At 43.4% G+C, this 26,968-nt stretch overlaps 3 protein-coding genes across 5 annotated transcripts in view; 2 read left to right on the top strand and 1 right to left on the bottom strand.

Moving 5' to 3' along the window:
* Nucleotides 1–14,269, top strand: part of KLB (klotho beta) — a 36,516-nt gene extending 22,247 nt beyond the window's left edge. The window contains exons 2-5 of the mRNA XM_032273956.1: nt 2,413–2,923; nt 6,212–6,480; nt 11,118–12,261; nt 13,096–14,269. Coding sequence (XP_032129847.1) covers nt 2,413–2,923; nt 6,212–6,480; nt 11,118–12,261; nt 13,096–13,484 — 2,313 coding nt within the window. The 3' untranslated portion in view covers nt 13,485–14,269. The remainder of the gene's footprint in view (nt 1–2,412; nt 2,924–6,211; nt 6,481–11,117; nt 12,262–13,095) is intronic.
* On the bottom strand, nt 14,090–25,100 carry RPL9 (ribosomal protein L9). Of its 2 annotated transcripts, none has more exons than XM_032273965.1 (8): nt 25,008–25,100; nt 24,518–24,564; nt 24,320–24,435; nt 23,708–23,803; nt 22,638–22,770; nt 20,767–20,847; nt 20,166–20,282; nt 14,090–14,107 (listed from the first exon to the last, which is right to left on the bottom strand). In XM_032273965.1, exons 1-7 carry the CDS (start codon nt 25,091–25,093, stop codon nt 20,176–20,178), a joined length of 666 nt encoding a protein of 221 aa, XP_032129856.1. In that variant the 5' UTR covers nt 25,094–25,100; the 3' UTR covers nt 14,090–14,107; nt 20,166–20,175. The 2 variants fall into 2 exon arrangements, with proteins under 2 accessions (XP_032129856.1, XP_032129855.1); XM_032273964.1 differs by lacking the exon at nt 14,090–14,107 and adding an exon at nt 19,763–19,868 and having other exon boundaries at nt 25,008–25,099.
* A 27-nt stretch (nt 25,101–25,127) lies between these two features.
* Nucleotides 25,128–26,968, top strand: part of LIAS (lipoic acid synthetase) — a 20,083-nt gene continuing 18,242 nt past the window's right edge. Inside the window, exons 1-2 of one of the 2 annotated variants that reach the window (XM_032273960.1) lie at nt 25,128–25,285; nt 26,697–26,869. In XM_032273960.1, coding sequence (XP_032129851.1) covers nt 25,241–25,285; nt 26,697–26,869 — 218 coding nt within the window. In that variant the 5' untranslated portion in view covers nt 25,128–25,240. The remainder of the gene's footprint in view (nt 25,286–26,696; nt 26,870–26,968) is intronic. The other variant, XM_032273961.1, reaches the window with a different exon arrangement.

The following is a 26,968-nucleotide window of genomic DNA, read 5'->3' on the forward strand; positions in this document are numbered from 1 at the left end:
GAGCAAGGGAAAAGCTACAGAACGAAACTGAAAGCTGGCTCTGTGTGTTAAAGATAACGGGTTTGTGCATTTGTTTTAGAAACACACAAATAGTGGAGGCCAGGCCTGGTGGCTCATGTCTGTAATCCCAGCACTTTGGGAAGCCGAGGCAGGTGGATCACCTGAGGTCAGGAGTTTGAGACCAGCCTGGTCAACATGGTAGATCCCCATCTCTGCTAATAATATGAAAATGAGCCAGGCGTGGTGGCATTTGCTTGTAGTCTCAGCTACTAGGGAGGCTGAGGTAGGAGGTTCACTTGAACCCAAGAGGTGGGGGTTGAATGAGCTGAGATGGTGCCACTGCACTCCAGCCTGGATGACAGAGCAAGACTCTGTCTCAAAGGAAAAAAAAGAAACACTCAAATAGTGGAGAAATTGAGAGACCAGGGGAAAGATGTCAAGAGACAGGCTAGTGAATTGCTGAGGGGAAGATAGTGGCTCTGACACAGATGAAGAACAATTCCACAGCTGGCTGGGACACAGAAGTGGCCTTGGCATTTAACTGGCATGGAGTCCTTAACTGGAGTCCTTAATGTTTGTGCCTTCAGCTATGGCTGTGACTGTTAGCTGAGCCATGGATTCTGGCTTTTAATTTTTTTTTTAATTTAATGCCATATTTAATGCCATTTATGTTTCTCTTTCACATGCTGCATCCTTATTTTCCCGCTACGACACTTTCTGAGGGTAAGTTCCTGTGCCATCTGTCTCACCCTCTCAGGGCAGGGCAAGCCAGGCACTGAAGTAAGTGCTCAGGAAGTATCTGTAATATGAAATGCACCAGGAACCCATCACGAGGCTGTGTTATAAGAGAGCACAACTGGAAATGCAAACTCCAGGGGGACCAATAATAATAATGTCCACCTTTTGGCAGTACCTCCTATGTGGTCTATTCTATGCTACTTACTTCATGTATATAAATTGACATCAACCTTCCAGAAGATTTTTTTTTTTTTTAAACAGAGTTTTGCTCTTGTCACCCAGGCTGGAGAACAATGGCAAGATCTCTGCTCGTTGCAACCTCCAGCAGTTCTCCTGCCTTAGCCTCCCAAGTAGCTGGGATTACAGTTGCCTGCCACTATGCCCAGCTAATTTTTGTATTTTTAGTAGAGACAGGGTTTCACCATGTTGGCCACACTAGTCTCAAACTCCCAACCTCAGGTGATCCACCAGCCTCGGCCTCCCAAAGTGCTGGGATTACAAGTGTGAGCCACCGTGCCTGGTGGATATTGTTGTTACTAACCTCATTCTACAACTGAGAATACTAAGAGGTTTCAGAAAGGTTAAGTGACTTTCTTAAGGTTACACAGTAAGTACATAAATTTCAAGCCTAGGTGTGCTGACCCCAAAGCTCACACTCTTTCCATTGGTCTTCTGCTGTGGGTGGTGCCGACCACCCTTTAATAATCATAGCAATAATAGCTAAGGCTTATATAGAGCTTACTCTGTGCCAGGCATCATTCTAAAGCTGTGTACATATGTTAATTCACTCAATCCTCACAACATCCCTAGGAGGTGGGCTCTATTATTACTCATTTATAGGATTCAGAGCCTGTGCTGTCCTGGGCTTCTAAATTAGGACCAAAGGGAGATTCCGTAAAATGGTGAAAGATCAATGCTGTGGGCCAGGCATGGTGGTTCATGCCTATAATCCCAGCACTCTGGGAGGCCGAGGAGGGTGTATTGCCTGAGGTCAGGAGTTCGAGACCAGCCTGACCAATATGGTGAAACCCCATCTCTCCTAAAAATACAAAAATTAGGCCAGGCTCAGTGCCTCACGCCTGTAATCCCAGCACTCTGGGAGACCAAGATGGGTGAATCACTGAGGTCAGGAGTTCAAGACCAGCCTGGCAACATGGCGAAACCCCATCTCTACTAAAAATACAAAAATCAGCCAGGCATGGTGGTGGGCTCCTGTAATCCCACCTATTTGGGAGGCTAAGGCAGGAGAATCCCTTGGATCCGGGAAGCAGAGGTTGCAGTGAGCCGAGATCGTACCATTGCACTTTAGCCTGGGCAACAAGAGCAAAACTCCGTCTCAAAAAAATAAAAAAATAACTGCTCTGTGTCTTCTTATGTAGAGGAGGAAACCCTACATCCTACCCCAAGAAGGCCTGGGAAGGGGGTGAGGTAGAGGAGAAGTAAGACCCAGACTAGGCTTCCTACCAGCCTCCAGCTCTCCTATAGCAGAAATTTTAGGCTGGAAGCACTAGGGGCATAGAGAACAGACTTTGAGGTCATCAGGGCCTCCCTGGCAGCTTTCCTCCGAATCACTCTATGCTGCATTAATTTTATTCATGAAAAGACCATTTACCAGCCATGTTAGAGCCCTTGTAAGGGAGGACAATAAAGATCAATGTTATTTTCTTCTTTTAGGCTCATTCAAAAGTTTGGCATAACTACAACACACATTTCCGCCCATATCAGAACGGTTGGTTATCCATCACATTGGGATCTCATTGGATCGAGCCACACCGGTCGGAAAACGTAATGGATATATCCAAATGTCAACAATCCATGGTTTCTGTGCTTGGATGGTTTGCCAACCCTATCCATGGGGATGGTGACTATCCGGAGGGGATAAAAAAGCGGTTGCTCTCCATTCTACCCCTTTTCTCTGAAGCAGAGAAGAATGAGGTGAGAGGCACAGCTGATTTCTTTGCCTTTTCTTTTGGACCCAACAACTTCAAGCCCCTAAACACCATGGATAAAATGGGGCAAAATATTTCACTCAATTTAAGAGAAGCGCTGAACTGGATTAAACTGGAATACGACAACCCTCGAATCTTGATTACTGAGAATGGCTGGTTCACAGACAGTCATGTGAAAACAGAAGACACCACGGCCATCTACATGATGAAGAATTTCCTCAGCCAGGTGCTTCAAGGTTGGTTGTAGAGTTGCTTAATTTTTTTAAATTTCTGAAAACTTACGGGATATTTAAAGTCACCTTTGAATACAGAACTATTATTGTTGGGCTTTTTTTTTTTTAATGGAATCTGACTTTGTCGCCCAGGCTGGAGTGCAGTGGCACCATCTCGGCTCACTGCAACCTCTGTCTCCTGAGTTCAAGTGACTCTCCTGTCTCAGCCTCCCGAGTGGCTGGGATTACAGGTGTCTGCCACCATGTCCAGCTAATTTTTGTATTTTTAGTAGAGACAGGGGTTTCACCATGTTGGCCAGGCTGGTCTCGAACTCCAGACCTCAAGTGATCTGCCCACCTCGGCCTACCAAAGTCCTGGGATTGCAGACGTGAGCCACCATGCCCAGCCTGGGCTTTTGTATTGTCCTTTTTTTTCTCTCTCTCTTGAGACAAAGTCTCACTCTATGGCCCAGGCTGGAGCACAACAGCACGATATCGGCTCACTGCAACCTCTGCCTCTCGGGTTTAAGCAATTCTCCTGCCTCAGCCTACCAAGTACTTGGGATTATAGGTGCCTGCCGCCATGCCCAACTAAGTTTTGTATTTTCAGTAGAGACAGGGTTTCACCATGTTGGCCAGGCTAGCCTCGAACTCCTGACCTCAGGTAATCCACCTGCCTTGGCTTCCCAAAGTGCTGGGATTACAGGCGTGAGCCACCGTGCCCAGCCATTGTATTGTCCAATGTTGAGAGCACTTTTTAATGTTATTCCCATGTCCTTTTTAAAATAAAAGTTTGAGAACAGAATCCTTTCACACTAGAGCTACATCCTTAACTGGCAGGAAGATGCTGTTTCATTATTTACAAAGGACACCATACTAAAAGAGATTTGCTTTAAGTTTCCTAACAGTAGTACTTTATTCTAAGATGTTGAAAGTTTTTCTTGAAATGGTGATCTTCATACTGTATTACATGACCATATAATGAAAACGTCTGAAGACAAAATGAGTTGTTTTTACTGCTCCCTGAGACTTCTGGTCCCCCCCAGCCTCTCTCTCCTTTTCTATTACTCAAGTAGTGACATCTACAGGTGGCTGATAGAAACAAGGGAGCAGAAGACAAGCTCAGGTTACGATGGTTCTGTTTCCTGGAATTGGGCTCTATTGCACTCTCATATAAAGGAATTCTCTGTGGATTTTCTAAAATTCTGTTGCTCTCTTTAGAAGTCACAAAACAGGAGGAAAATCCCAGGTGTTTCTGGAGAGAGCCTTCAGGGAGGGTCCTGAGGGAAAGCAAGCCCCTGCTGCCCTAAGTTGCAGGAAAGAGCAGCATCGAACCAAGCCATGCCCACCTACGGGTCACGCACATGGGGTCCAAGGCCGAGGGCTCTGCCTACGGGGTCTGGGTCAAATGCCATGCACGTGGGCAGGAGGGGTGTCCATTTCCCAGGTGTTACCATTCCACCTCTCCTGAGGACCCTACAACAGCCATGGACAAGAACCAGGGCCTGTTGAACATATTTATCTTCTTGGAGACTCTTGGCCTGGAATTTCCTCATTTTAGGAAAAAAATGTCAGTGATGAAATCTCAAAAATGCGGAGATGAGGAGGCATTTTTATGAGAGAAGTGAAATATTTTGGCCAGGTGCAGTGGCTCACGCCTGTAATCCCAGCACTTTGGGAGGCCGAGGCGGGTGGATCACGAGATGGAGACCATCCTGGTCAACATGGTGAAATCCCGTCTCTACTAAAACTACAAAAAATCAGCTGGGCATGGTGGCGCCTGCCTGTAATCCCAGCTACTCAGGAGGCTGAGGCAGGAGAATTGCCTGAACCCAGGAGGCGGAGGTTGCAGTGAGCCGAGATCGCGCCATTGCACTCCAGCCTGGGTAACAAGAGCGAAACTCCGTCTCAAAAAAAAAAAAAAAAAAAAAGAAATATTTTAAGAAAGAAAAAGGATTCATGGTTAATTTGGGTAGTTGTTGTTTGAACTGCTGCTGTTGATTTTCTTTTCTTTTTTCCTTTTTTTTTGAGATAGAGTTTCATTCTTGTTGCCCAGGCTGGAGTGCAATAGTGTGATCTCAGCTCATTCCAAACTCTGCCTCCTAGGTTCAAGTGATTCTCCTGCCTTAGCCTCCCAAAGTAGCTGGGATTACAGATGCCCGCCACCATCGCCAGCTAATTTTTGTATTTTTAGTAGAGACAGGGTTTCACTATGTTGGCCAGGCTGGTCTCGAACTCCTGACTTCAGGTGATCCACCCGCCTCAGCCTCCCAAAGTGCCGGGCAGGCGTGAGCCACTGTGCCCAGCCTGTTGATTTTCGTATTTCATTTTTACACAATTCCTACAAGTTATTGAATCAGAGTTTTAAACCTAGAAAAGTCCTTAGAGATTCTATTTTCCAATCTTTTCTGTTTACAAATGAGGAAACTGAGGCCAAGAAACTTGCCCAATAGCATGCTCCCTGGAGCACAGTAGGGTAAGCTCCTCAGCCCAGCCAGTTCCCATTCTCTTACATCACTTTTCTTCTTTTACCTCCTTATGTCTACATTCACATATGTTCATTCTAAAAGCAGATTTTTTTTTAACTCCTTGAAGGATAGTTTCCTAGAATGAGTAGCTTATCCACAAACAAGAACCAACTCAAACTTGAAATAAGAAACTCTTGGTCACTGGCAGACATCTGCATTGGTCCCAAAGAACTCTGGAAATTACCATGCCCTCTGACACAGATTTGCACACCAAGTTTCAGGAATTTTGTTTTTTGTTTTTTTGAGACAGAGTCTCGCTCTGTAGCCCAGGCTAGAGTACAGTGCCATGGTCTCAGCTCACTGTAACCTCCGCCTCTGGGGTTCAAGCAATTCTCCTGCCTTGGCCTCCCAAGTAGCTGGGAATACAGGCACCCGCCACCACGCTGAGCTAATTTTTATATTTTTAGTAGGGACAGGGTTTCACTATGTTGGCCAGGCTGGTCTCGAACTCCTGACCTTGTGATCCTCCCGCCTCAGCCTCCCAAAGTGCTGGATTACAGGCATGAGCCACCATACCCAGCCAGGAATATTTAAAATGTGATCCTTTAAGTGTGACATTCACTTGTTCCAAGTGGGAGTGGGGGGAGTCGGGATACCAGTCTGGATGAAAATAATTGCCATCTTTGAAGTACAAACATGAATTTTCTATTTAATACAGCAGACCTGAAAATTAGGGAAAAGGTTGGTTTTACAATATGCTGCCCTCTGGCACGTTAGTGAAATTGTAAACACGAACTAGAATGTTTAGGCCTCTGAACATCTCTCCTTTCTTTTTTCTGTGCAGCAATAAGGTTAGACAAAATACAAGTGTTTGGTTATACTGCCTGGTCTCTCCTGGATGGCTTTGAATGGCAGGATACTTACAACACCCGCCGAGGATTATTTTATGTGGATTTTAATAGTAAACAGAAAGAGCGGAAACCTAAGTCTTCAGCACATTACTACAAACAGATCATAAGAGAAAATGGTTTTTCTTTAAAAGAATCCACGCCAGATGTGCAGGGTCAGTTTCCCTGTGACTTCTCCTGGGGTGTCACTGAATCTGTTCTTAAGGTAGGTGGTTACTTCCAAATTAACCGTAAACTGGGGCAAACAGCACACACTATTTCATTTACTCAATGACAGCTAAGAGATAGCTGTGACAATATCAAACACCACAATTGTTTGGAGGTTATGAAGGAGAGCTGGGAAAAGAGAAGTGAGAGAAAGAAGGAAATAAATGCTGAGAGCCTTTCATGGGCCAGAGCTCATAGTTGCTGATGGAGATGGACAGGTCAGGAGGCTGCTCTCAAGAAGCATACAGTCTAGCAGGAACTTAACTGTTATTTTTGTATGAGGTTTTTGTTATAACAGTAACGTCAAAATGATAGAGAAATTTGTTTTTAGATTTTTGTTTTGCCAAAAGCCTTGTTTAATTGATTCTTGCTGTTTCAGAGAGTTGGGTAATTTGCCTTATGAGGTCTCCATATCCCAATGGAGCCTCCCCACGTCTCATTCCTCACTGCCTTCAGCTGTTTCCTCAAATCTCACCTTCTCCATAAGGCTTCCCTCCACTCCAGAAATCACCCTCCTATCACTTCTCATCCTCCTTTCCTGCTTTTCTACAGCGCACTAGCCACCACCTAACATAATATGTGCTTTCCATATCTTTCATATTTAACACCTGTCTTCCCCAACTAGAATGCGAGCCTCATGAGATCAAAGATGTCTTGGGCTTTGATATCTGCTATATGCCTCACTAGAGAAGTGCTGGGCACATGCCAGGTGCTCATCTTTTAGAACCAGGTGAATAAATGAGACCACCTTTTAGTTATTACTTTTTTTTTTTTTTTTTTTGAGATGGAGACTCGTACTGTTGCCAGGCTGGAATGCAGTGATGCAATCTTGGCTCACTACAATCTCTGCCTCCCGGGTTCAAGCCATTCCCCTGCCTCAGCCTCCTGAGTAGCTAGGACTACAAGAGCCTTCCACCATGCCTGGCTAATTTTTTGGAGACGGGGTTTCACCATGTTAGCCAGGATGGTCTCAATCTCCTGACCTCATGATCCATCCTCTGCGGCCTTCCAAAGTACTGGGATTATAGGCGTGAGCCACCGCACTTGGCCATTGTTATTATTAATATCTACACTACCTGGAAATCAAGAAATCACCTTTTAGAGCCAGGTGAGACCTCAGAGACCTCCCATTCCAAATTCTTCATTTTATAGGGGAGGAAAGTAAAACCTATCAACTCAGATAACAAGTGCTGGTGAACTGTTAACATACTGTCTTTAAGCTTCCAGATGTACAGTGATTTAACTGCTCTACGTATGCACCTTCTCTATACTTCATCTTTTTTTTTTTTTTTTTTTTTTTTGAGACGGGATCTTGCTGTCACCCAGGCTGGAGTGCTGTGGCACAATCACAGCTCACTGTAGCCTTAACCTCCTGGCCTCAAGTGATCCTCCCACCTCAGCTTTCACCTGGGACTACAGGTTCACCCCACCATGCACAGCTAATTTTTTGATTTTTTTGTACAGAGTCTCACTACGTTGCCCAGACTGGTCTGGAAATCCTGGGCTCAAACAAACATCCTGCCTCAGCCTCCCCAAGTACTGGGATTACAGGTGCAAGCCACTGCATCCAACCTACTTAATCTTAAAACCCCCACCTTACAGGCAAGGAAACTGAAATTTAGGGAGGTTACATAACTTGCCCAGGTCACCTAGGTCTGTCTTCCAACTACAATGCTTTAGAACTTTACAATTCCACACTACTGACTTTATTTATTTTTTTTTTGAGACAGAGTCTCATTCCATTGCCCAGGCTGGAGTGCAACGGTGCGATCTCAGTTCACTGAAACCTCTGCCTCCTGGGTTCAAGTGATTGTCCTGCCTCAGCTTCTCACGTAGCTGGGATTATAGCCATGCGCCACCACACCGGCTAATTTAAAATTTTTTTTTTTGAGATGGAGTTTTGCTTTTGTTGCATAGGCGGAACCTCAGAGGTGAAGGTTGAAGTTAGAGCCAAGATCGCACCATTGCCCTCCAGCCTGGGCGACAGAGCAAGACTTCACCTCAAAAAAAAAAAAAAAAAAAAAGAAGTAATCTGATGTTGATACTTGGGACTCTGTGAATATCCTATTCCTCAGCATTTCATTTCATGGTTTAAACATTCATTCATGAACCTTGCCTTAACTATTCCTTTGTAGTAATCATATTATTCCCTCTACATTTATTAGCTGGATTCTTTTAAGTTTGATGTTTTATAATTCATTATTGTCATGATATTGTTCCTTTTGATGATCAAATTGTTTCAGATTTAGTCAATGGGACCCCCTCAAGCTGTTCCTGTCTTTTCTACATTTTCCTTTCAGTTTTTTTTTTTTTTTTTTTTTTTGAGACGGAGTTTCACACCCAGGTTGGAGTGCAATGGCGCGATCTCGGCTCACCACAACCTCCGCCTCCTGGGTTCAGGCAATCCTCCTGCCTCAGCCTCCTGAGTAGCTGGGATTACAGGCACGCACCACCATGCCCATCTAATTTTTTGTTTTTTTAGTAGAGACGGGGTTTCACCATGTTGACCAGGATGGTCTCGATCTCTTGACCTCGTGATCCACCCGCCTCGGCCTCCCAAAGTGCTTGGATTACAGGCTTGAGCCACCGCGCCCGGCTCCTTTCAGTTTTTAAGCATTTCCTTATTTTCTGGCAAAAGATGCCCCAGCTTCATCTTTCTTCTCTTGGAAAAAGCCATTTCTCCAAGTAGTACAGGGTCCTTTTGGTGGGGAATAGGATTTTAGAAAGAAGCTCTGGGAGCTAGGGTTGGGATTGGGATGTATCATCTTTAACTAGAAAATTAATATCTTAGCAGATTAATCATACACACTTGCTAAGACTAATGTTTTCTAAAGGTTTTCAATGTAAGATACATTTTTATTTGATTTTTGCCTTGCCCTATAGCAAGACTGCCTTTTATAAACATCCTTCACTACCATGATGTTCTGAGTTTTCAAAACACTGAAACTGGCCATCTCGGCTAGGAAGATTTTACTCAAATAAATTATATGCAGATTTAACTTCATGCTCACATGATCAATGTTCTCTTAGTTTAATGTTCCAGATAACTGGTTGGCAGATGGCAAATGGGCAACGATATGGTTTTGTAATTAAACTATGAAAGATGACACACGAAAAAACAATTAGAGGGAAAATATTTACCAAAGGTTAATTATCGTTTTTCCCTGGTGTGTTTAAATTCAGTCATGAGGGGAAAAAATGAACTTTAAAACAAGTACAGAACTATTATTTTCCCTTATTAATCCTGAATTTGCAAATGTTTTTAAGTCAAGGGCTTTATTTTAATTTAGACTCAAGGGCCTAGTAGGCAATTATTGCCACTAGGGAAAATGAAACGCAAGTCATGACTACATTGTGTTTGTATAGTGCATTAGAGTTGCCAGAGCACCTTCCCAGAGTCACTGAGTCCTCACAGCACACCTGTGAGGGGGCTGAGATTACTCCATCACTATACAGTTGCCAAGCCTGAGTTTCAAAAGGGCAGAACTAGAACAGGCGTCCAGGGCTCACTCCTTCGTGGAGAGACAGGGAATGAGACATTATCAGATCCAAGTGTCAACCTTGGGGATTTCTGTGGGTATTCTACCGTCCTTTCCACCCATAACCCAAACGCCTAGCATAGAAAATGTATCAGCATTCTGTGGCATGAATCAATGCTATGTTCTCACAGGCACATGGGTCGGGAAGACATGATGCATGCAAATGAGATATCACTTGGACTTTTCAAATAGAAGTTAGAGAGTTGCATTCAGCAAATGCAAGGAGTCATTGCTTACCCTATCTCACCAGCCTCTTTTAGGAATTGTGCCTGGAGTCAACTAGCCTTGTCTTCTCAGTGAAATCTCTACAACGGGAATTTCAACTTTGTCTTCTATTTATGGCAGGGTTTAGAATCTATCTTCTGTAATTGCTTTTAACTGAGGGTACCAAGCCAATTTCCTGAGGCATTTGAACAGACTCACATCAAATCCCACCATATAACCTGGGGTTTAAAGTCAAATGAACTGGAAAATGGCTTCCCAATGTTTTCTCAAACAACTTGTTTTCCAAGCCAGGGCCTGGGTGTGGCTCCTCCTGTTTTCTGGTCTCCCTGGCAGATTTCAAGGGCTGGAAGAGGCCTGGCAAGGCAGCTCACGCCTGTTATGACAGCACTTTGGGAGGCCAAGGTGGGAAGATCACTTGAGGTCAGGAGTTCCAGACCAGCCTGGCCAACATGGTGAAACCCCATCTCTACTAAAAACACAAAAATATTAGCAGGGCATGGTGGCACATGCCTGTAATTTCAGCTATTTGGAAGGCTGAAGCAGGAGAATCACTTGAACCTGGGAGGCAGAGGTTGCAGTAAGCAGAGATGGCACCACTGTACTCCAGCATGGGCAACAGAAAGAGACTCAGTCTCAAAAACGAAACAATACAACACAAAACAGGGCAGGGAACCTGGAAGAGAGGCTGTTCTATCAGGCCTTTGCTTGACATCACCAGAACAGCCAGAGCAGCCAGGTCCATATGAAGGGCACATACCTCGTTTCTCTCTTCTTTGGTCAGTGAGAAGCAGAAAAAGATCAGGCCTCGCAAACCGCTTATGCTAGGAGCCTGTCTGCCAGCGCATGCCTGACCTGAGCTTGTTTTTCACAGCCCGAGTCTGTGGCGTCATCCCCACAGTTCAGCGATCCTCACCTGTACGTGTGGAACGCCACCGGCAACAGACTGCTGCACCGAGTGGAAGGGGTGAGGCTGAAAACACGACCCGCTCAATGCACAGATTTTGTGAACATCAAAAAACAACTTAAGATGTTGGCAATGATGAAAGTCACCCACTACCGGTTTGCTCTGGACTGGGCCTCGGTCCTTCCCACTGGCAACCTGTCAGTGGTGAACCAACAGGCCCTGCGGTATTACAGGTGCCTGGTCACTGAGGGGCTGAAGCTCGGCATCTCCGCGATGGTCACCCTGTACTATCCGACCCACGCCCACCTAGGCCTCCCCGCCCCTCTGCTGCACGGCGGGGGGTGGCTGAACCCAAGGACAGCCGAGGCCTTCCAGGCCTACGCGGGGCTGTGCTTCCAGGAGCTGGGGGACCTGGTGAAACTCTGGATCACCATCAACGAGCCTAACCGGCTGAGCGACATCTACAACCGCTCTGGCAACGACACCTACGGGGCGTCGCACAACCTGCTGGTGGCCCACGCCCTGGCCTGGCACCTCTACGACCGTGAGTTCAGGCCGTCCCAGCGCGGGGCCGTGTCGCTGTCGCTGCATGCGGACTGGGCGGAACCTGCCAACCCCTACGCCGACTCGCACTGGACAGCGGCCGAGCGCTTCCTGCAGTTCGAGATCGCCTGGTTCGCTGAACCGCTCTTTAAGACCGGGGACTACCCCGCGGCCATGAGGGAGTACATCGCCTCCAAGCACCGGAGGGGGCTCTCCAGCTCCGCGCTGCCGCGCCTCACAGAGGCCAAGAGAAGGCTGCTCAAGGGCGCTGTCGACTTCTGCGCGCTCAACCACTTCACCACCAGGTTCGTGATGCACCAGCAGCTGGCCGGCAGCCGCTACGACTCGGACAGGGACATCCAGTTTCTGCAGGACATCACCCGACTGACCTCCCCCACGCGCCTGGCTGTGATTCCCTGGGGGGCGCGCAAGCTGCTGCGGTGGGTCCAGAGGAACTACGGTGATATGGACATTTACATCACGGCCAGCGGCATCGACGACCAGGCTCTGGAGGATGACCAGCTCCGGAAGTACTACTTGGAGAAGTACCTCCAGGAGGTGCTGAAAGGTAAGGGCGAGGCCCCTTTAGACACTGGGCACAGCAAGATTCCTGTTACCTGACATGAACAAAGAATGAGCGGAGCAGGTTTGTGCCTGACAACATTGGATTTGTGGCACCCATGTCCAGTCAATTCAATTTTGTTCTGAAAACTGGACTATGGGATCTTCGAAAAAAATTTTAAGCCATAAAAGTAATATACACCCATTAGAGAAAACTGGGCACGTGGAGAAAAGCTTTTTAAAAATCACCTGAAATCTCACTCACCAAGATAAACGCCGTCATCTATTTTGGGATTACTTATTTTCAGCATGCTTGCTAGGCTTTTTTAAAAAAAATTGTGGGTACACAGTAGGTGTATACATTTATGGGGTACATGAAATGTTTAGATACAGGCATGCAATGTGAAATAATCACATCATGGCAGCCTAAGCAAACAAAAGTGAGTGGGAGAAACCAACTGTGTGATTCCTGGGCTGCACCACGAGCACATCTGAATCAGGCCAAATAGGTGACATTTTTCTGCTTGTGACCCCTTAAACCAAAGTTTCAACCTTCATGGCTCTGCTTAAATCTGCTTTTTCCTCCAAGAGTTTTTGGATTATTTATGGATCAAAGTTTTACTACAAATTGCTTTTAGACTTAAATTATTATTATATACATTTTCACCTTATCCTTTATATAGATCATAAAAGAATAAATGCCAAAAAAAAAAAAACCCACCTCTAATAAAAATCACTACTTTTATGGGCATAATTTTAGCTTGTTTCAATGAAAACTAAATTCTTATTCAAAGATATTTCATAGTCCATTTGTGATTAATGTTAATTTGATATTTTTCAGCATACCTGATTGATAAAGTCAGAATCAAAGGCTATTATGCATTCAAACTGACTGAAGAGAAATCTAAACCCAGATTTGGATTCTTCACATCTGATTTTAAAGCTAAATCCTCAATACAGTTTTACAACAAAGTGATCAGCAGCAGCGGCTTTCTTTCTGAGAACAGTACTTCCAGATGCAATCAGACGCAAAGAAACACAGACTGCACTGTCTGCTTATTCCTTGCGCAGAAGAAACCACTGATATTCTTAGGTTGTTGCTTCTTCTCCACCCTGGTTCTACTCTTATTAATAACCATTTTTCATAGGCAAAAGAGAAGAAAGTTTTGGAAAGCAAAGAACTTACAACACATACCATTAAAGAAAGAGCACAAGAGAGTTCTTAGCTAAACTGATTGTCTGCATGATAGGCAGTTTAAAAATTCATTCCAGTTCCATATGCTGGTAACTTACAGGAGATAAACCTGTATTATAGAAAGACAGTATGAGACACAGCAGTAACCAAGGTGATGATAATTAATGTCTCTACTGCATGGTTCAAACTTTCCCTTAGGTGTTGACATCGGTGAATTCAGCTCTTGGATATAAAGATAAAGGCTTTATCCTGACAGTAAGCTATGAAGATTACATGACACATTGCTTCTTGAAGTTTCACGAACTGTATTCTGTCATTCTGCTCTAGCTTTCGTCTCTACCAATACCTACTTGTAGTACAATAAATTATTTTTTAAATGTGAAACTTCAGGTTCGGCATGGTAGCTCACACCTGTAATCCCAGCACTTTGGAAGGCCACGGTGAGCAGATCACCTGTGGTGAGGAGTTTTGAGACCAACTTGGCCAACATAGTGAAACCCTGTCTCTACTAAAAATACAAAAATTAGCCAGGCGTGGTGGCAGGTGCCTGTAATCCAAGCTACCTGGGGGCTGAGGCAGGATAATTGCTTGAACCCAGGAGGCGGAGGTTACAGTGAGCTGAAATCGGGCCATTCCAGTCGCCAGGGCAAAATTCAGACTGTCTTAAAAAAAAAAAAAAAAAAGCAAAACTTTGTTTTGTTAGACACTTTAGCAGAGATTTAACACCTTAAAGAAGCTGGATAGTCAGTGATAGATAATATATATTGTCACTTCTAACAAGGTACTTTCCCCTTTAGGTCAAGGTGGTTCTAAAATGGAAGAAAACATACAATAATAGGGTAAGTAGTGCTTGTCTAAGCCAGTTACAAGAGACTCTTAAGAGCATCAAGCCCTTCATTTTTCTAAAGAAAAGGAAATCATCTACAGAACATCTACTTTGTGATCTTTTACTAGAAGATTTGATTCTTAAAAAAAACAATTTCCAGCTGGGCATGGTGGCTCATGCCTGTAATCCCAGCAGTTTGGGAGGCCGAGGTGGGCAGATCACAAGGTCAAGAGATCGAGACCATCCTGGCCAACAGGGGTGAAACCCCATCTCTACTAAAAATTTAAAAATCAGCTGGGCATGGTGGCGTGTGCCTGTAGTCCCAGCTACTTGGGAGGCTGAGGCAGAAGAATTGCTTGAACGAGGTTGCAGTGAGCCAAGATTGTGCCACTGCACTCCAGTCTGGCACCTGGCAACAGTGACTGTCTCAAAAAAAATAATTAAAAAAAAATAACAATTTCCAGCTGGGCGTGATGTTGGCTCATACCTGTAATCCCAGCACTTTGGGAGGCCAAGGTGAGCATGTCACCCAGGGTCAGGAATTCAAGACCAGCCTGGCCAAGATGACAAAACCCCATCTCTACTAAAAACACAAAAATTAGCCAGGTGTGGTGGCAGGCACCTCCTGTAATCCCAGTTACTAGGAAGCCAGGAGGCAGAAGTTGCAGCGAGCTGAGATCACACCATTGCACTCCAGCCTCGATGACAGAGCAAGACTCTGTCCCTCAAAAAAAAAAACCCATAATTTCCAAAAGTCATCTCATGGAAAGATCACAGGATGAAGGAAAGCTAGACTCAACTCTGTGAATATAAAAAAGTTGCTATACTGCAGTATAGCAACAATTCAGAATGTTGATGGTCTGAGTTAGTTTTATGTAGCATCCTTTTGGGCTAGGGTTAAGTAAATTACTAGAACTGAACTTGGATAATTTGACATTTTGGGAAATGAAATCTGTCTTTGAGACTTGTTCAGTGTACTTTAAACAATCGAGGAAGAAAACTTAAATATGCACCTATTTATACCTATTCTGTTAGTCAACATTTAACATCCATTGCACACAGTAACTAGTCCCTGTCTGCTCACTCCAGCAACTTAGACCTTAACAGTCACAGGAAATGTTGTTATAAAACCTGATTAAATTAAGGCAGTTTTGATTATGGTCTAGGTCCACCTATGTCTGAGGCTAAATTCAGTACCCAATTGAAATTCTAATTGCTAATGAACAAGTTTCCAGGATACTGTAAAGAGAAAATACAATTAGTCAATTCAAATAAATGCAAACCTGACAAGAAATCTGTTTGCTATTTGGCCTGCCAAACAGAAACAGTAAAATTCTGCTTTAACTCTTCTCTAGTCTCCTTGCCCCCAGCTGCACCCACTACCCCAAACTTTGCAGTTTTGAGGTATCATTTACAAGGAATTTTTAAGTATTAATATTTCCCTCAGAACTATGTGCTAAGGTTATGCATACAACTAGTCAATTCTGTTATATTACACTATATACAAACACCAAGTCATTTAAAAGAATCCCTTGGCTGGGTTTTTTCCCCTTTGTACTACACATTGATTCACCCTGACCAAGGAACTCCAGTGAAAATTCTTAGTGTCAGCTGGGCAACTCATTAACCTCTCTTAATGTCTGGAAAAAAAAAAATGCAGTCAGCCACAGAAATAACAAAAACTTGAAATTTATCTTTCAGGTTTTGCTTTCTATCTTCCTGGACTTTGATTAAAGTATCTCATATTCACAGTTCACAAATCCATTAACCTCCACTATTTGTCTTTTTCACATTAAGAGCTTATGCTTAGATTGGGTGCGGTGGTGCACGCCTATAATCCCAGCACTTTGGGAGGCCAAGGCGGGTGGATCACAAAGTCAAGAGATCGAGACCATCCTGGTCAACATAGCGAAACCCTGGCTCTACTAAAAATACAAAAATTAGCTGGGCATGGTGGCGTGTGCCTGTAGTCCCAGCTACTTGGGAGGCTGAGGCAGAACTGCTTGATTCCAGGAGGCAGAGGTTGCGGTGAGCCGAGATCAAGCCATTGCACGCCAGCCTGGGTAACAAGCGAAAAAAAAAAAAAAACAACTTAAAGCATGTCCCCCTTTTCTAACTTGCTGGTTTACTATAAACTCCCCCAAATAATAAAGTTCCTCACCCAGTACTCAGAGTCCTCCTTCTCTGCCACTTGGGAATTACCAGTTTTTAAGCTGTCATTGCACAAGAATCCAAAAATCCTTAAGATTTTTTTAACCACTAACAAATTAGGTTAACCATTTAACCTGGTTCATGCTTTCATACTAAATATTCAGGTTTATCATAAACTTATCTAAAAACCATCAAAGGCCGATGAGAAACTGCTGATTGCTCTTGAAAGGATAAAATAGATAAGATCTTCGGAGTTTAAGCTTTTCTGAGCTGTGTTGTGAAAGAACTTGTTTCTATGGTATATTCATTATAACATGGAAATAGGACAACTATGGTATTTAAAGAGCCTCTGAAAAATGAGGCCAGTACATTGTGACGTTTAATTTTCAGTGTAATTTATTACAAATAAACTGGTTCATGCTGACTACTTGTATTTAACAATCCAGTCAATTTTAAGAACTGTCGAACGTGAACATGTTTAGCATTGTAAATGGGCTCTGCCCCAAGACTGCCTCCCCTGAACCCCTTTCTGCCTAGTTGTATCCCAACCTGGTATGTTACTTCTGGGTATGTTTTTTTTAAAAACGGTGGTCCAGGCGTGATAGCTCACACCTATAACCCCAGCACTTTGGGAAGCCAAGGCTGGGGGTGCGGGGGGTATTGCTTGACTCCAGGAGATTGAGACCAGCTAGGGCAACATGGCAAAACCCTGTCTCTACAAAAAACTAGCCAGGCATGGTGGCACATACTTGTGGTCCTGGCTACACAGAAGGCTGAGGTGGGAGCATAGCTTAAGCCTGGGAGGCAGAGGTTGCAGTGAGCCAAGATCTAGCCACTGTACTTCAACCTGGGTGACAAAGATCCCGTCTCAAAAATATGCGGACACTCACATCTAAAATTTACAAAAACAGTGCAAAAGTACTTATCCATAGTAGACACAGAAGACAAGGAAGAAGTTTTCCCAGGAGGACTATGCTCTTTTATTATACCCAAGTTATTTAATTAAAAAAAAAAAAAAAAAATCAGGCCAGATGTGGTGGCTCACGCCTGTAATCCCAGCACTCTGGGAGGCCAAGGCAGGCAGATCACGAGGTCAGGAGTTCAAGACCAGCCTGGTTAACATGGTGACATCCCATCTTTACTAACAATACAAACATTAGCTGGATATGGTGGCGTGTTCCTATAATCCCAGCTACTTGGGAGCCTGAGGCAGAAGTGCTTGAACAGGGACCTGAGAGGTGGAAGTTGCAGTGAGCCAAAATTTAATGACCACACTCCAGCTTGGGCTATGGAACGAGACTCCACCTCAAAAAAAAAAAAAAGAAAAAAATCGGTTTACCTACAACCAGCCTCTAAGAACTATGAAGGTCACATCCAGCACACCAATCCATTTCATGCAGAGAAACCTCATTTACTCTCACAGCAACTACTACCCATAAGCTGATCCTCATTAACACCTCCATGCCACTATAATATTGCCACTTGGAAATTTCTCCTACAAGACTCATATTGTTTTGAAATCCTGTCAATACCTTCCAAAACATCTCCCTTCCAATCCCACTGCTGTTAAGTGAGTCCCTGGCAATCCAGGAACCATTCACTTAGTAAACAGCTACATGCCATTGTTCTAGATACTTGGAATACACCAGAGTACAAAATTACATCCTTCTGGAGGTTACATTCTAGCAGGAAAAAGCAAATAATCAATACACAAGGCAAACTGTAAATATTAAATTATAAATGCTACAAACAAAAACAAGTGGAGAAGGGTAAGGGGACAGTAGGACAAGCTAACAGAGGAGGTGCCACTATTTTTAATAGCGGGGTCAAGGCAGGATTCACTGAATAGACCTGAGGTAAGCAAGTTAGCCACACAGCTCAGCTGAGAGCATTCCAAAGGGAAAAAACAACTTAAAGGCTTAATGGCAGTGTTTGGTATCGAGGAATAGCCAGGTCAATTCAGCTATAGTGCAGAAGTCAGAAAAATTGGGTTAAAAACAGCTGCAGGTGCAATGGAGAAGCTATTTTGAAAAGAAAAAAGGGAAAAAAAACCCATTGCAGGATTTGAAACGTGCTACAATCCATTTCAAACCCAGTACCCGGGTTGATGCTGAAAATAATGGAAGACAACCAGTTAAGACTGCCACAGCAATCCAGGTGAAATACAGGTTTTCATTTTCTACATTATGAGAAATTTGTATATAAGCCTTGTTTCCCAACCTTTCAGGGGATGTGACCTTGTTTCATGTTGATCCCATTCATTGCCTACAACCCCATCCCAGATTATTTCTAGATTTATCATTTCCTCCAATTTCTTAAAAACCTAAACACATAATCATCAGATTCCTGAATATCATATATTCAGTTAGAGCACCTGAATCAAGATCTAAGATTTATAGGGCATGGTGGCCCACACCTATAGTCCCAGCCCTTTGGGAGGCAAAGTGGGAGGAACACCTAAAGCCAGGAGTTCAAGACCAGCCTGGGCAATATGAGACCCCATCTATACTAAAAACAAAACAGATTTGACAGTGCCTGCCTGTAGGTCTAGCTACTAAGGAGACTGAGGCAGGCAGGAGCATCACTTGAGTCCAGGAGTCTGAAGTTACAGAGCTACGACTATGGCACTGTACTCGGCCTGGGCAACTGAGCAAGACCTTGTAAGATCTTAGATACACATATTCCAACTGGTTGCTACAGCTCTCCTTTTAATTTTTCTGATAAAGTATCTGAATGTACCTTACCATGAAGATACTTATGTTTTCCTGATGCATTTGATCAAGGATGAATGTTAAATTTTGCCTGAGAAATTAGCTTCCATCAAATGAGATGTAGAATTCAGGAAGGGTTGGGGGTGGGGCGGTCAGTCACCATGTTGACCTAAGTCTAGTTATGGTGGTCTCTTACCATATTTAAAGTGTGACACATGGAATTAAGAGATTATGGAAGGGTTACCAATTTTTAAAAACAAGTTCTAGGGTATGGAAGTAAATGGCAGAAGTAGGGTAAAGGACAAGATTATTGAGACCATGAACCAAACCAAATGCACCTTCTAATTCTTACTGATGTTATATCACTTTGTTCCACTCCTCAGCTGTTTTTTTCAAAAGTGACTAGAACAACCTGCCTGACCAAATATTCAAACTCATGCCTCAGCAAATTTAGATACCTTCAGGGTATTCCCAAAGTTCTATATGCAATGATAAACGGCCTCATGTTTGCCTGTCACTGAAACAATATTCCTCTTGCCTAAAATATATCCTTGCTATTGCTTCAATAACCAGATTCTCCTTCTTCCATGAGGGAGAAAAACTAGCTAAAAAAAAAAAGGATAACTGGTTTAAGAAAAAGTTCCAAATTAATAGGTCTTTTATTGCATCATTTAAGTATCACAAGTAGGTCTTAGCTATGATAGGCATCTTGTGTTTCTGTAGCTGGACAACTGTAAAAAGAAACAAAAATATCTGTTAATTCCCATCAATGCCCCTGCCCAGAAAAGTACTAATCTTTTTTTTGTACTATTCTAAATAATCTAAAACATACCTCAAGACTATGACTTATTCATAGTAAACTATACACACAGTAAAATGCACGCCAATTCCATCTCTTATTCTGTCAAATTTACTGTGTTCCAGAATCCTTAACTCTCCATTTTCCATTATAACAACTCTGGTTTAAGTCTTTTAGTAAATTAAGACATTCATCCAACTAAAGCAGTAACAAAACTACAAGAACCTACCTCTAAGGTCTTACTCATCAGCCTGCTGAACAGTTCCTTTTTCAGAGACATAGATACCATCCAAAAATTTCCGGATATCCTTGTTTTTAACTGTTGTTGCTTGCTGAATCAAAGCCGCTACAGCAATGAAGATAAAGCAATTAATACATCAGCCTAACCAATCTTAAAAAGAATTTCAGGGCTGGGCGCGGTGGCTCACGCCTATAATCCCAGCACTTTGGGAGGCCAAGGCGGATGGATCACAAAGTCAAGTGATCAAGACCATCCTGGTCAACACGGTGAAACCCCGTCTCTACTAAAAATACAAAAATTAGCTGGGCATGGTGGCGCAGCCTGTAGTCCCAGCTACTTGGGAGGCTGAGGTAGGAGAATTGCTTGAACCCAGGAGGCGGAGGTTGCGGTGCGCCAAGATCGTGCCATTGCACTCCAGCCTGGGTAATAAGAGTGAAACTCCATCTCAAAAAAAAAAAAAAAAAAAAAAAGTATTTCATTATGTGCTCTACTTACAATTTCAGAATATTACCTCTTTAAATTATTTTCATAATTTAAAAAGCTAATCAAAAAACTTGTAGGCATAATTAGACATAGTAAACATACAAACCTGAATTTGAAACAAGCTCAATGTCATTTCCTTCAAGGATTAATTCATCTTTCTGGGCTTGTGATACTGAACAAGCAACACCTAAAAGCAGAGAGTATTTGCATAGCATCAATATAAAACCAGATCTGTGTAAAAAGTATTTAAATTGCAGAAGCATTAATTGATTCCATGTAAAACTCCATGCACCAAATGAACCTTTGATTATAGGCATGAGCCACTGCACCCGGCCATGAACCTTTCTTTAAGATTTTGGTTTTAGGCCAGGTGCGGTGGCTCACGCCTGTAATCCCAGCACTTTGGGAGGCCGAGGCGGGTGGATCACGAGGTCAAGAGATCAAGACCATCCTGGTCAACATGGTGAAACCCCATCTCTACTAAAAATACAAAAAATCAGCTGGGCATGGTGGCGCGTGCTTGTAATCCCAGCTACTCAGGAGGCTGAGGCAGGGGAATTGCCTGAACCCAGGAGGCGGAGGTTGCGGTGAGCCGAGATCATGCCATTGCACTCCAGCCTGGGTAACAAGAGCGAAACACCCCCTAAAAAAAAAAAAAAAAAAAAAGATTTTGGTTTTACAGCACCTGCCTTAGCTGTACCATAGTTTTATTTGTGTTCCTACTTGAATAATTCACAGTCCCATAGTGGTTACTCCTTTGGTGATGCAATTAAGATATTCAAATAGCAGGATTTAGTTGGACAAAGCTTTGTACCAAGTCTTAGTTTATTTTTACATATGGGTTCTCATTAAATGTTGCTAAGCATAGCTAGTATCATAGCATTATTTTTGGGAGTGCCATTAATTTGATACTAATAATCTCCCTTCTTCTCACCCCTCCCCATCCCAATGGAACAAAAATACATCAAGAGGCTGAACCAGGTGCACCTTAAAAGGCCAAGGTGGAAGAACTGCTTGAGCCTACAAGTATCAGACCAGCCTGGACAACATAGCAAGACCCTGCCTCTGCCAGGCGTGGTGGCTCATGCCTGTAATCCAAGCACTTTGGAGGCCAAGGCGGGCGGATCACCTGAGGTCGGGAGTTCAAGACCAGCCTGACCAACATGGTGAAACCCCTTATTTATTTAAACAAACAAAAAAAGACCCTGCCTCTAACAAAAAATTTGCACCTATAGTCCCAGCTAGTGGGGAGGCTGAGGTGGGAGAAACACCTGCACACAGGAGGTGGAGGCTGCAGTGAGCTGAGATCAAGCCATTGCACTCCAGCCTGGGCAACAGAGCAAGACCATGCCTCAAATAAAAAAGCACTAAACTCTAAAAATTTTTAAATCTACAGTGTTTACTAGGTACTACGTGTGTACTGTTATGTTTTTTAACTTTAACTCATTTAATCAAAGATGTTTACAATTTTAAGCTACAGAGAGATGATCTGCCCAATATGGATAGTGAGAGCTGAAACTGAAGCTAAGCTATTAACCATTATTCATGTGGTTTTCTTTAGATTTTAAAGGTTCTTACCATGAAGAAGTGGAGTTATGGATATGTTAATTAGCGTAATTTGGTCATTCCACAGAATATACATGTATTGAAACATCACGTTGCGCTCCATAAATACACACCATTATATACACCTTTTGTAAATCAAGTCTTTAAGATCTCATTTGCCAATGAAATACAACCACCACTGCAAACTACTCCAGTGTATCAACTTTCTGTAACTGTAATCAATATAATAATATAAACCCCCAAACAGCACCAACAGTTGTAAGCATAATCAAGAGACAATTCTAAAATACGGTTTTATTCAAAGCAAACACAGAACACCAGCCAATGGAAGTATGAAGGAGGCTGGAAATGGAGAAGGAGAAAAAAACATGAAGGAAAATGTCTCAATTCCATCTGAGGGTATGCACATACCTGGTCTCATTCGAACCCTGCGGATGTATTTTTCACCTAAGAAATTTCGGATTTCAACAAGAGACCCATTTTCCTGGATAACGACGTTGATGGGGAAATGAGCATACACAGACCTCATCTTGTAACGGAAGCCCTATGTTAAATAAATAAGCTATTAGCAATGCTGAGGAATATTTTTTTCCGCCCCCACCCCGCTGAGGAGTATTTTTTAATAGTTTTTAAATTTTCTATGATTATACTTATTTTAAACTGTAACACTCACTGTCAAGATTTTCTAACAACTGTCACCTGAACCAAGCCTTACAAACACTGTTCTATTCAGTGGACTGTCAAGTTCCTTACAGAGGCATTTATTTCACTATCCCGTATGCCCCCAGTAAACAATGCTAACTTCTTTTAATGAGAACCCCAAAGCGACATTAGACTAACACTTACTGAGTTACTAAGGTACACCACATGGCAAGAATTGAGGCTAAAGCCAAAGACAGCCCCCCTGCCTTCAAGGAACTTAGTCTGGGAGGAAGGGTAGATGGGGAATCTTAACAGATTTATAATAGATGTACAGGTTGCCATTATCAGGTGCACTCCAGAAGGCATAATGCAAAGAAAACCATTTCAGCATGAACTTTTTATCCTGAGGGGAGAAACAGTGGGCTGGAAAGAAGAGTGACATACATTTACAGCAACAGAGAGAAAACTCAGAAACTACATCTTTTTCTATCCCAGCAAGGGGTCCTGATGGTGAGAGCTGATTGTCGACTAGTAATCAAAGCCTGTCCTCTGTACTGCAACTGCAGATTTCCTGTTTAAAAATAGTGAGACCGCAGCCTTGATTTCAAAAAACAGAACAAAAAGCCAAATATGTTGTACCTATCTGGTCTTTACTCTCAGCTGTATCACTTAATCTTAAAGACCCAGAGATGCCTATTTTTGCTAAGTTCTAGAGGTCGTGCATTACACCAAACAAAATGCATAACCCATTCTCTGAAATAAACACTTATGCTATATAAATAAAACACAGGTGAGAAACCTCCCTTTCCAAAACAAGGCAGCCTGATCCATCTGCTTACCAGCGTAACACCCTTGATCATGTTCTGTACATGGCTACAAATAGTCCGAACGGTAGCAAGTTCCTTTCGGTTACCCCACCATTTGTCAACCCGGAGCTGTAATAAAACAAAAAATTATTCTTTCCAGAAATGTGTAGGCTTAAAAGAGAGCATACCACTTACCGAATTACTTTAAGATTCTAGAATTAACCCTAATCAAAGCACATGGTTTTCAACCGGAAAAATCCAACCACCTATAAATCCTCCCAACAGTTAAACTTTGTACAAGTTGCGACAAACTTCCCTTCTGGAAAATTAAATCAGGTTTAAAAGACCTACTGCCAGTTCCTAAGATTGTGACAAAGCAATCACGAGGAAAACACGCCAAGTTTCTAACACCATAAAGACGTGCCACTGATGACCCCTACTACATTTGAGCTTCATATAATCCGCTATTCAGAATCTGGTTTTTCAGTTTCACTAACGCAAAACTGGCTGCTATTCTGGACATTTAAAACTAAATAAAGCACTGAACCTCAATTCGAAAATTGTTAAAGCGACCAAATGTGATACTGTTATAAACTACCTTCCAAACAAGCAACTGAATTATCGGAAGAAAGAAAAAAACCTCACCCTCTTTTTTTTCTTTCCAAGAAGACTGAGTTCTACATTGATGTGATTGAAGTCCCTCCGCAGGGTTCCTCTGGGGCCCTTCACGAGAACTGTGCGTCCCTTCAGAGTAATGTCGACTAGAAGAGAACACACTAGTCAGATCATACAATGCTTGAAACGTCTAGTAAAGATGTAAGAAAAAGACATCAAGTCTCATACCATTTTCTGGAATGTCGACAGTCTGATTGCTGAGAATGGTCTTCATTCTGAAATACAAACACTGGGGGTGAGGCCGACGTAAGGCCTGTTTTCCACCAAACTACACAGCAGAGATCCACTCCTACCGGAGACTGCCGGACTAAGTGCCGGGGAGGATATAGGACAGGGAACCGATAGCCGGCCCCAGTGCGTCCCGGGCTGTAAGGAGCAGCCCCGAAGCGAGCGTTACGAGAACCAGCGGGGGAAGTGCCGCTCAGCCCAACCCTGCAAGTCCTATTTGGGCGGCGCCATCCCGACAAGGCTGAGGGGCAGGAATAGGCCAAAAAGCCCAGAATAGGACTTGCATCCGGCGCCGCCAGGCTCATATGGCGCTTGCCGAGGTGGGGGACAAACCGGATAAGGGATCCGAGAGTCGGAGCCGCACCGCAGACTTTCCCAGAGCAGATGGGTTCGGATTCCCAATGCCCCCAGAGCACAGAAACAACCTCACCTCGCAGTAAACGCAGCAAAGAAGGAACGTCTTTCCTCATCACGTACTTGTATCCCGTAAGGGGAGGGGCCTGCGTATTGCGTCATGAGTACGCGACGTTACGTAAGGCTAAAGCAGCCAATCGTGGAGCAGCTCGACTCTTTGTCATAAATGGAGCGACGTATTTTCGACCTGTCTTTTCCCTGCGGTTAGCTATCCCTCAACCCTTCCTCTGCCCTAGTCCTGTAAAGGAAATGTCTCTACGCTGCAGAGATGCCACCCGCACCCTGGGGCTCCGGGTGAGCGGCGGGGCAAGCGGGTTTGGGCGTGGGGTGGGGGATCCTATTCCTTCTCAGAGCGCCTACGCCCGATAATAAAGGCCAGTGCTTTTACTGAGCATTTACTTTTAGCCAACGGCAGTTTTAAACGTTTTTCGTGTAATCTCATTTAATTCTCCTGCCAGTCCCATGATACAGAGTCTCTGGCATCGATATGTTTGAAAGTCTTTCTGGGCCTGCACTGAGGACTTATTTTCTGCTTAGAGTGATTTGTACCTAATATTTATGGAGCACTGCAGTAAGCATCCCACATAGCTATTCTGTATTGGACTCTTAATGTGTATAAGACACTTTAGCCGCAGAGAACACAAACTTGTCCTCTAGGCTTTAGCTGTAGACATGGAGAAGTGCAGTAGCAATCGTGCAACACCCTAACAGGCACTCTTTGAATTGTTGAAGGTTCTTTTGCGTTGCATATGCAGACTCGTGGATTTTGTAGTGTTTTGGCTCTCTCATGCACTTTTGTGTTCTGATGTAAAAGCCGAATACCATGATTTCTTATGCTTATGACTGCCATGTTCAAACACAGAAATAATGTAACCTAGAAAGTAAAAAACGTTAGGCTTGGCCGGGCGCGGTGGCTCAAGCCTGTAATCCCAGCACTTTGGGAGGCCGAGGCGGGTGGATCACAAGGTCAAGAGATCGAGACCATCCTGGTCAACATGGTGAAACCCCGTCTCTACTAAAAATACAAAACATTAGCTGGGCATGGTGGCGCGTGCCTGTAATCCCAGCTACTCAGGAGGCTGAGGCAGGAGAATTGCCTGAACCCAGGAGGCGGAGGTTGCCGTGAGCCGAGATCGCGCCATTGCACTCCAGCCTGGGTAACAAGAGTGAAACTCCGTACACAAAAAATAAAAAAAAAAAAAAAAAAAACGTTAGGCTTGGTTTTCCCCCTTCCAGTTTTCTGAAACCAACTGGGCATTATTAACCTCCACGTTTCAATACTTACGCTTGTTCTCAAAGCTATAGAGACTTACTACACACTTCACTTTAAACGTCCCTGATTCAAGTCAGGACTAGAAAAATTTTATACTGTGGCATCTTCTTCAGTTATTGCAGTTCAATCTTGTTGAAAGACAAACATCTAGTTCCTGGTAGGTGGAGTACATGAAAATGTGATATATGTTAGATCCAGAGATTTCCAAATCTATTCTAAACTCAGTAGTAAACACTCAACTCCTGTTTTAGGTTTGGTTCCTTCAGTTTTCTTTTGTATTATATTCTAATCCCCTAGGCTACTAGAGCTCCTAGTTTGACATAATTTCTGAATGACTTTTTGGCTTTACTCTTCCTTTTAGGTGTCATGATGGGTTAAAATGAAATTATTCCGGACTCCGCTAAATGAATGTCATAATGACTCTTTCTTTAGGTATTTGGGAGATATTTATGCAGCCCAGTCAGACTGTTAAGTTCCTTGCCAGATGAAAAAAAGGAACTTTTACAAAATGGACCAGACCTTCAAGATTTTGTATCTGGTGATCTTGCAGACAAGAGCACCTGGGATGAATATAAAGGAAACCTAAAACGCCAGAAAGGAGAAAGGTAATTGAAAATTTGAGATAATTGTAATGTCTCGTTCCTTTATTGTGCATTATTTTCAGATATAACCCAGCCCTAGAATCTATTTTTATTTATTTATTT

Source organism: Sapajus apella, unplaced genomic scaffold (genome assembly GCF_009761245.1).
Source record: "Sapajus apella isolate SASKATOON/1434 unplaced genomic scaffold, GSC_monkey_1.0 scaffold5, whole genome shotgun sequence".
NCBI classification, from domain to species: Eukaryota; Metazoa; Chordata; class Mammalia; order Primates; family Cebidae; genus Sapajus; species Sapajus apella.

Excerpts from the sequence above, each read along its gene's own strand:
- RPL9 (XM_032273965.1), bottom strand. The coding sequence starts at position 25,093 with ATGACGCAATACGCAGGCCCCTCCCCTTACGGGATACAAGTACGTGAT. Across the intron at positions 22,771-23,707 it reads TGATCAAGGGTGTTACGCTG|GGCTTCCGTTACAAGATGAG; the intron begins GTAAGCAGATGG and ends TATTTAACATAG. Across the intron at positions 20,283-20,766 it reads TGAGCTTGTTTCAAATTCAG|CGGCTTTGATTCAGCAAGCA; the intron begins GTTTGTATGTTT and ends TCATTGCTGTAG.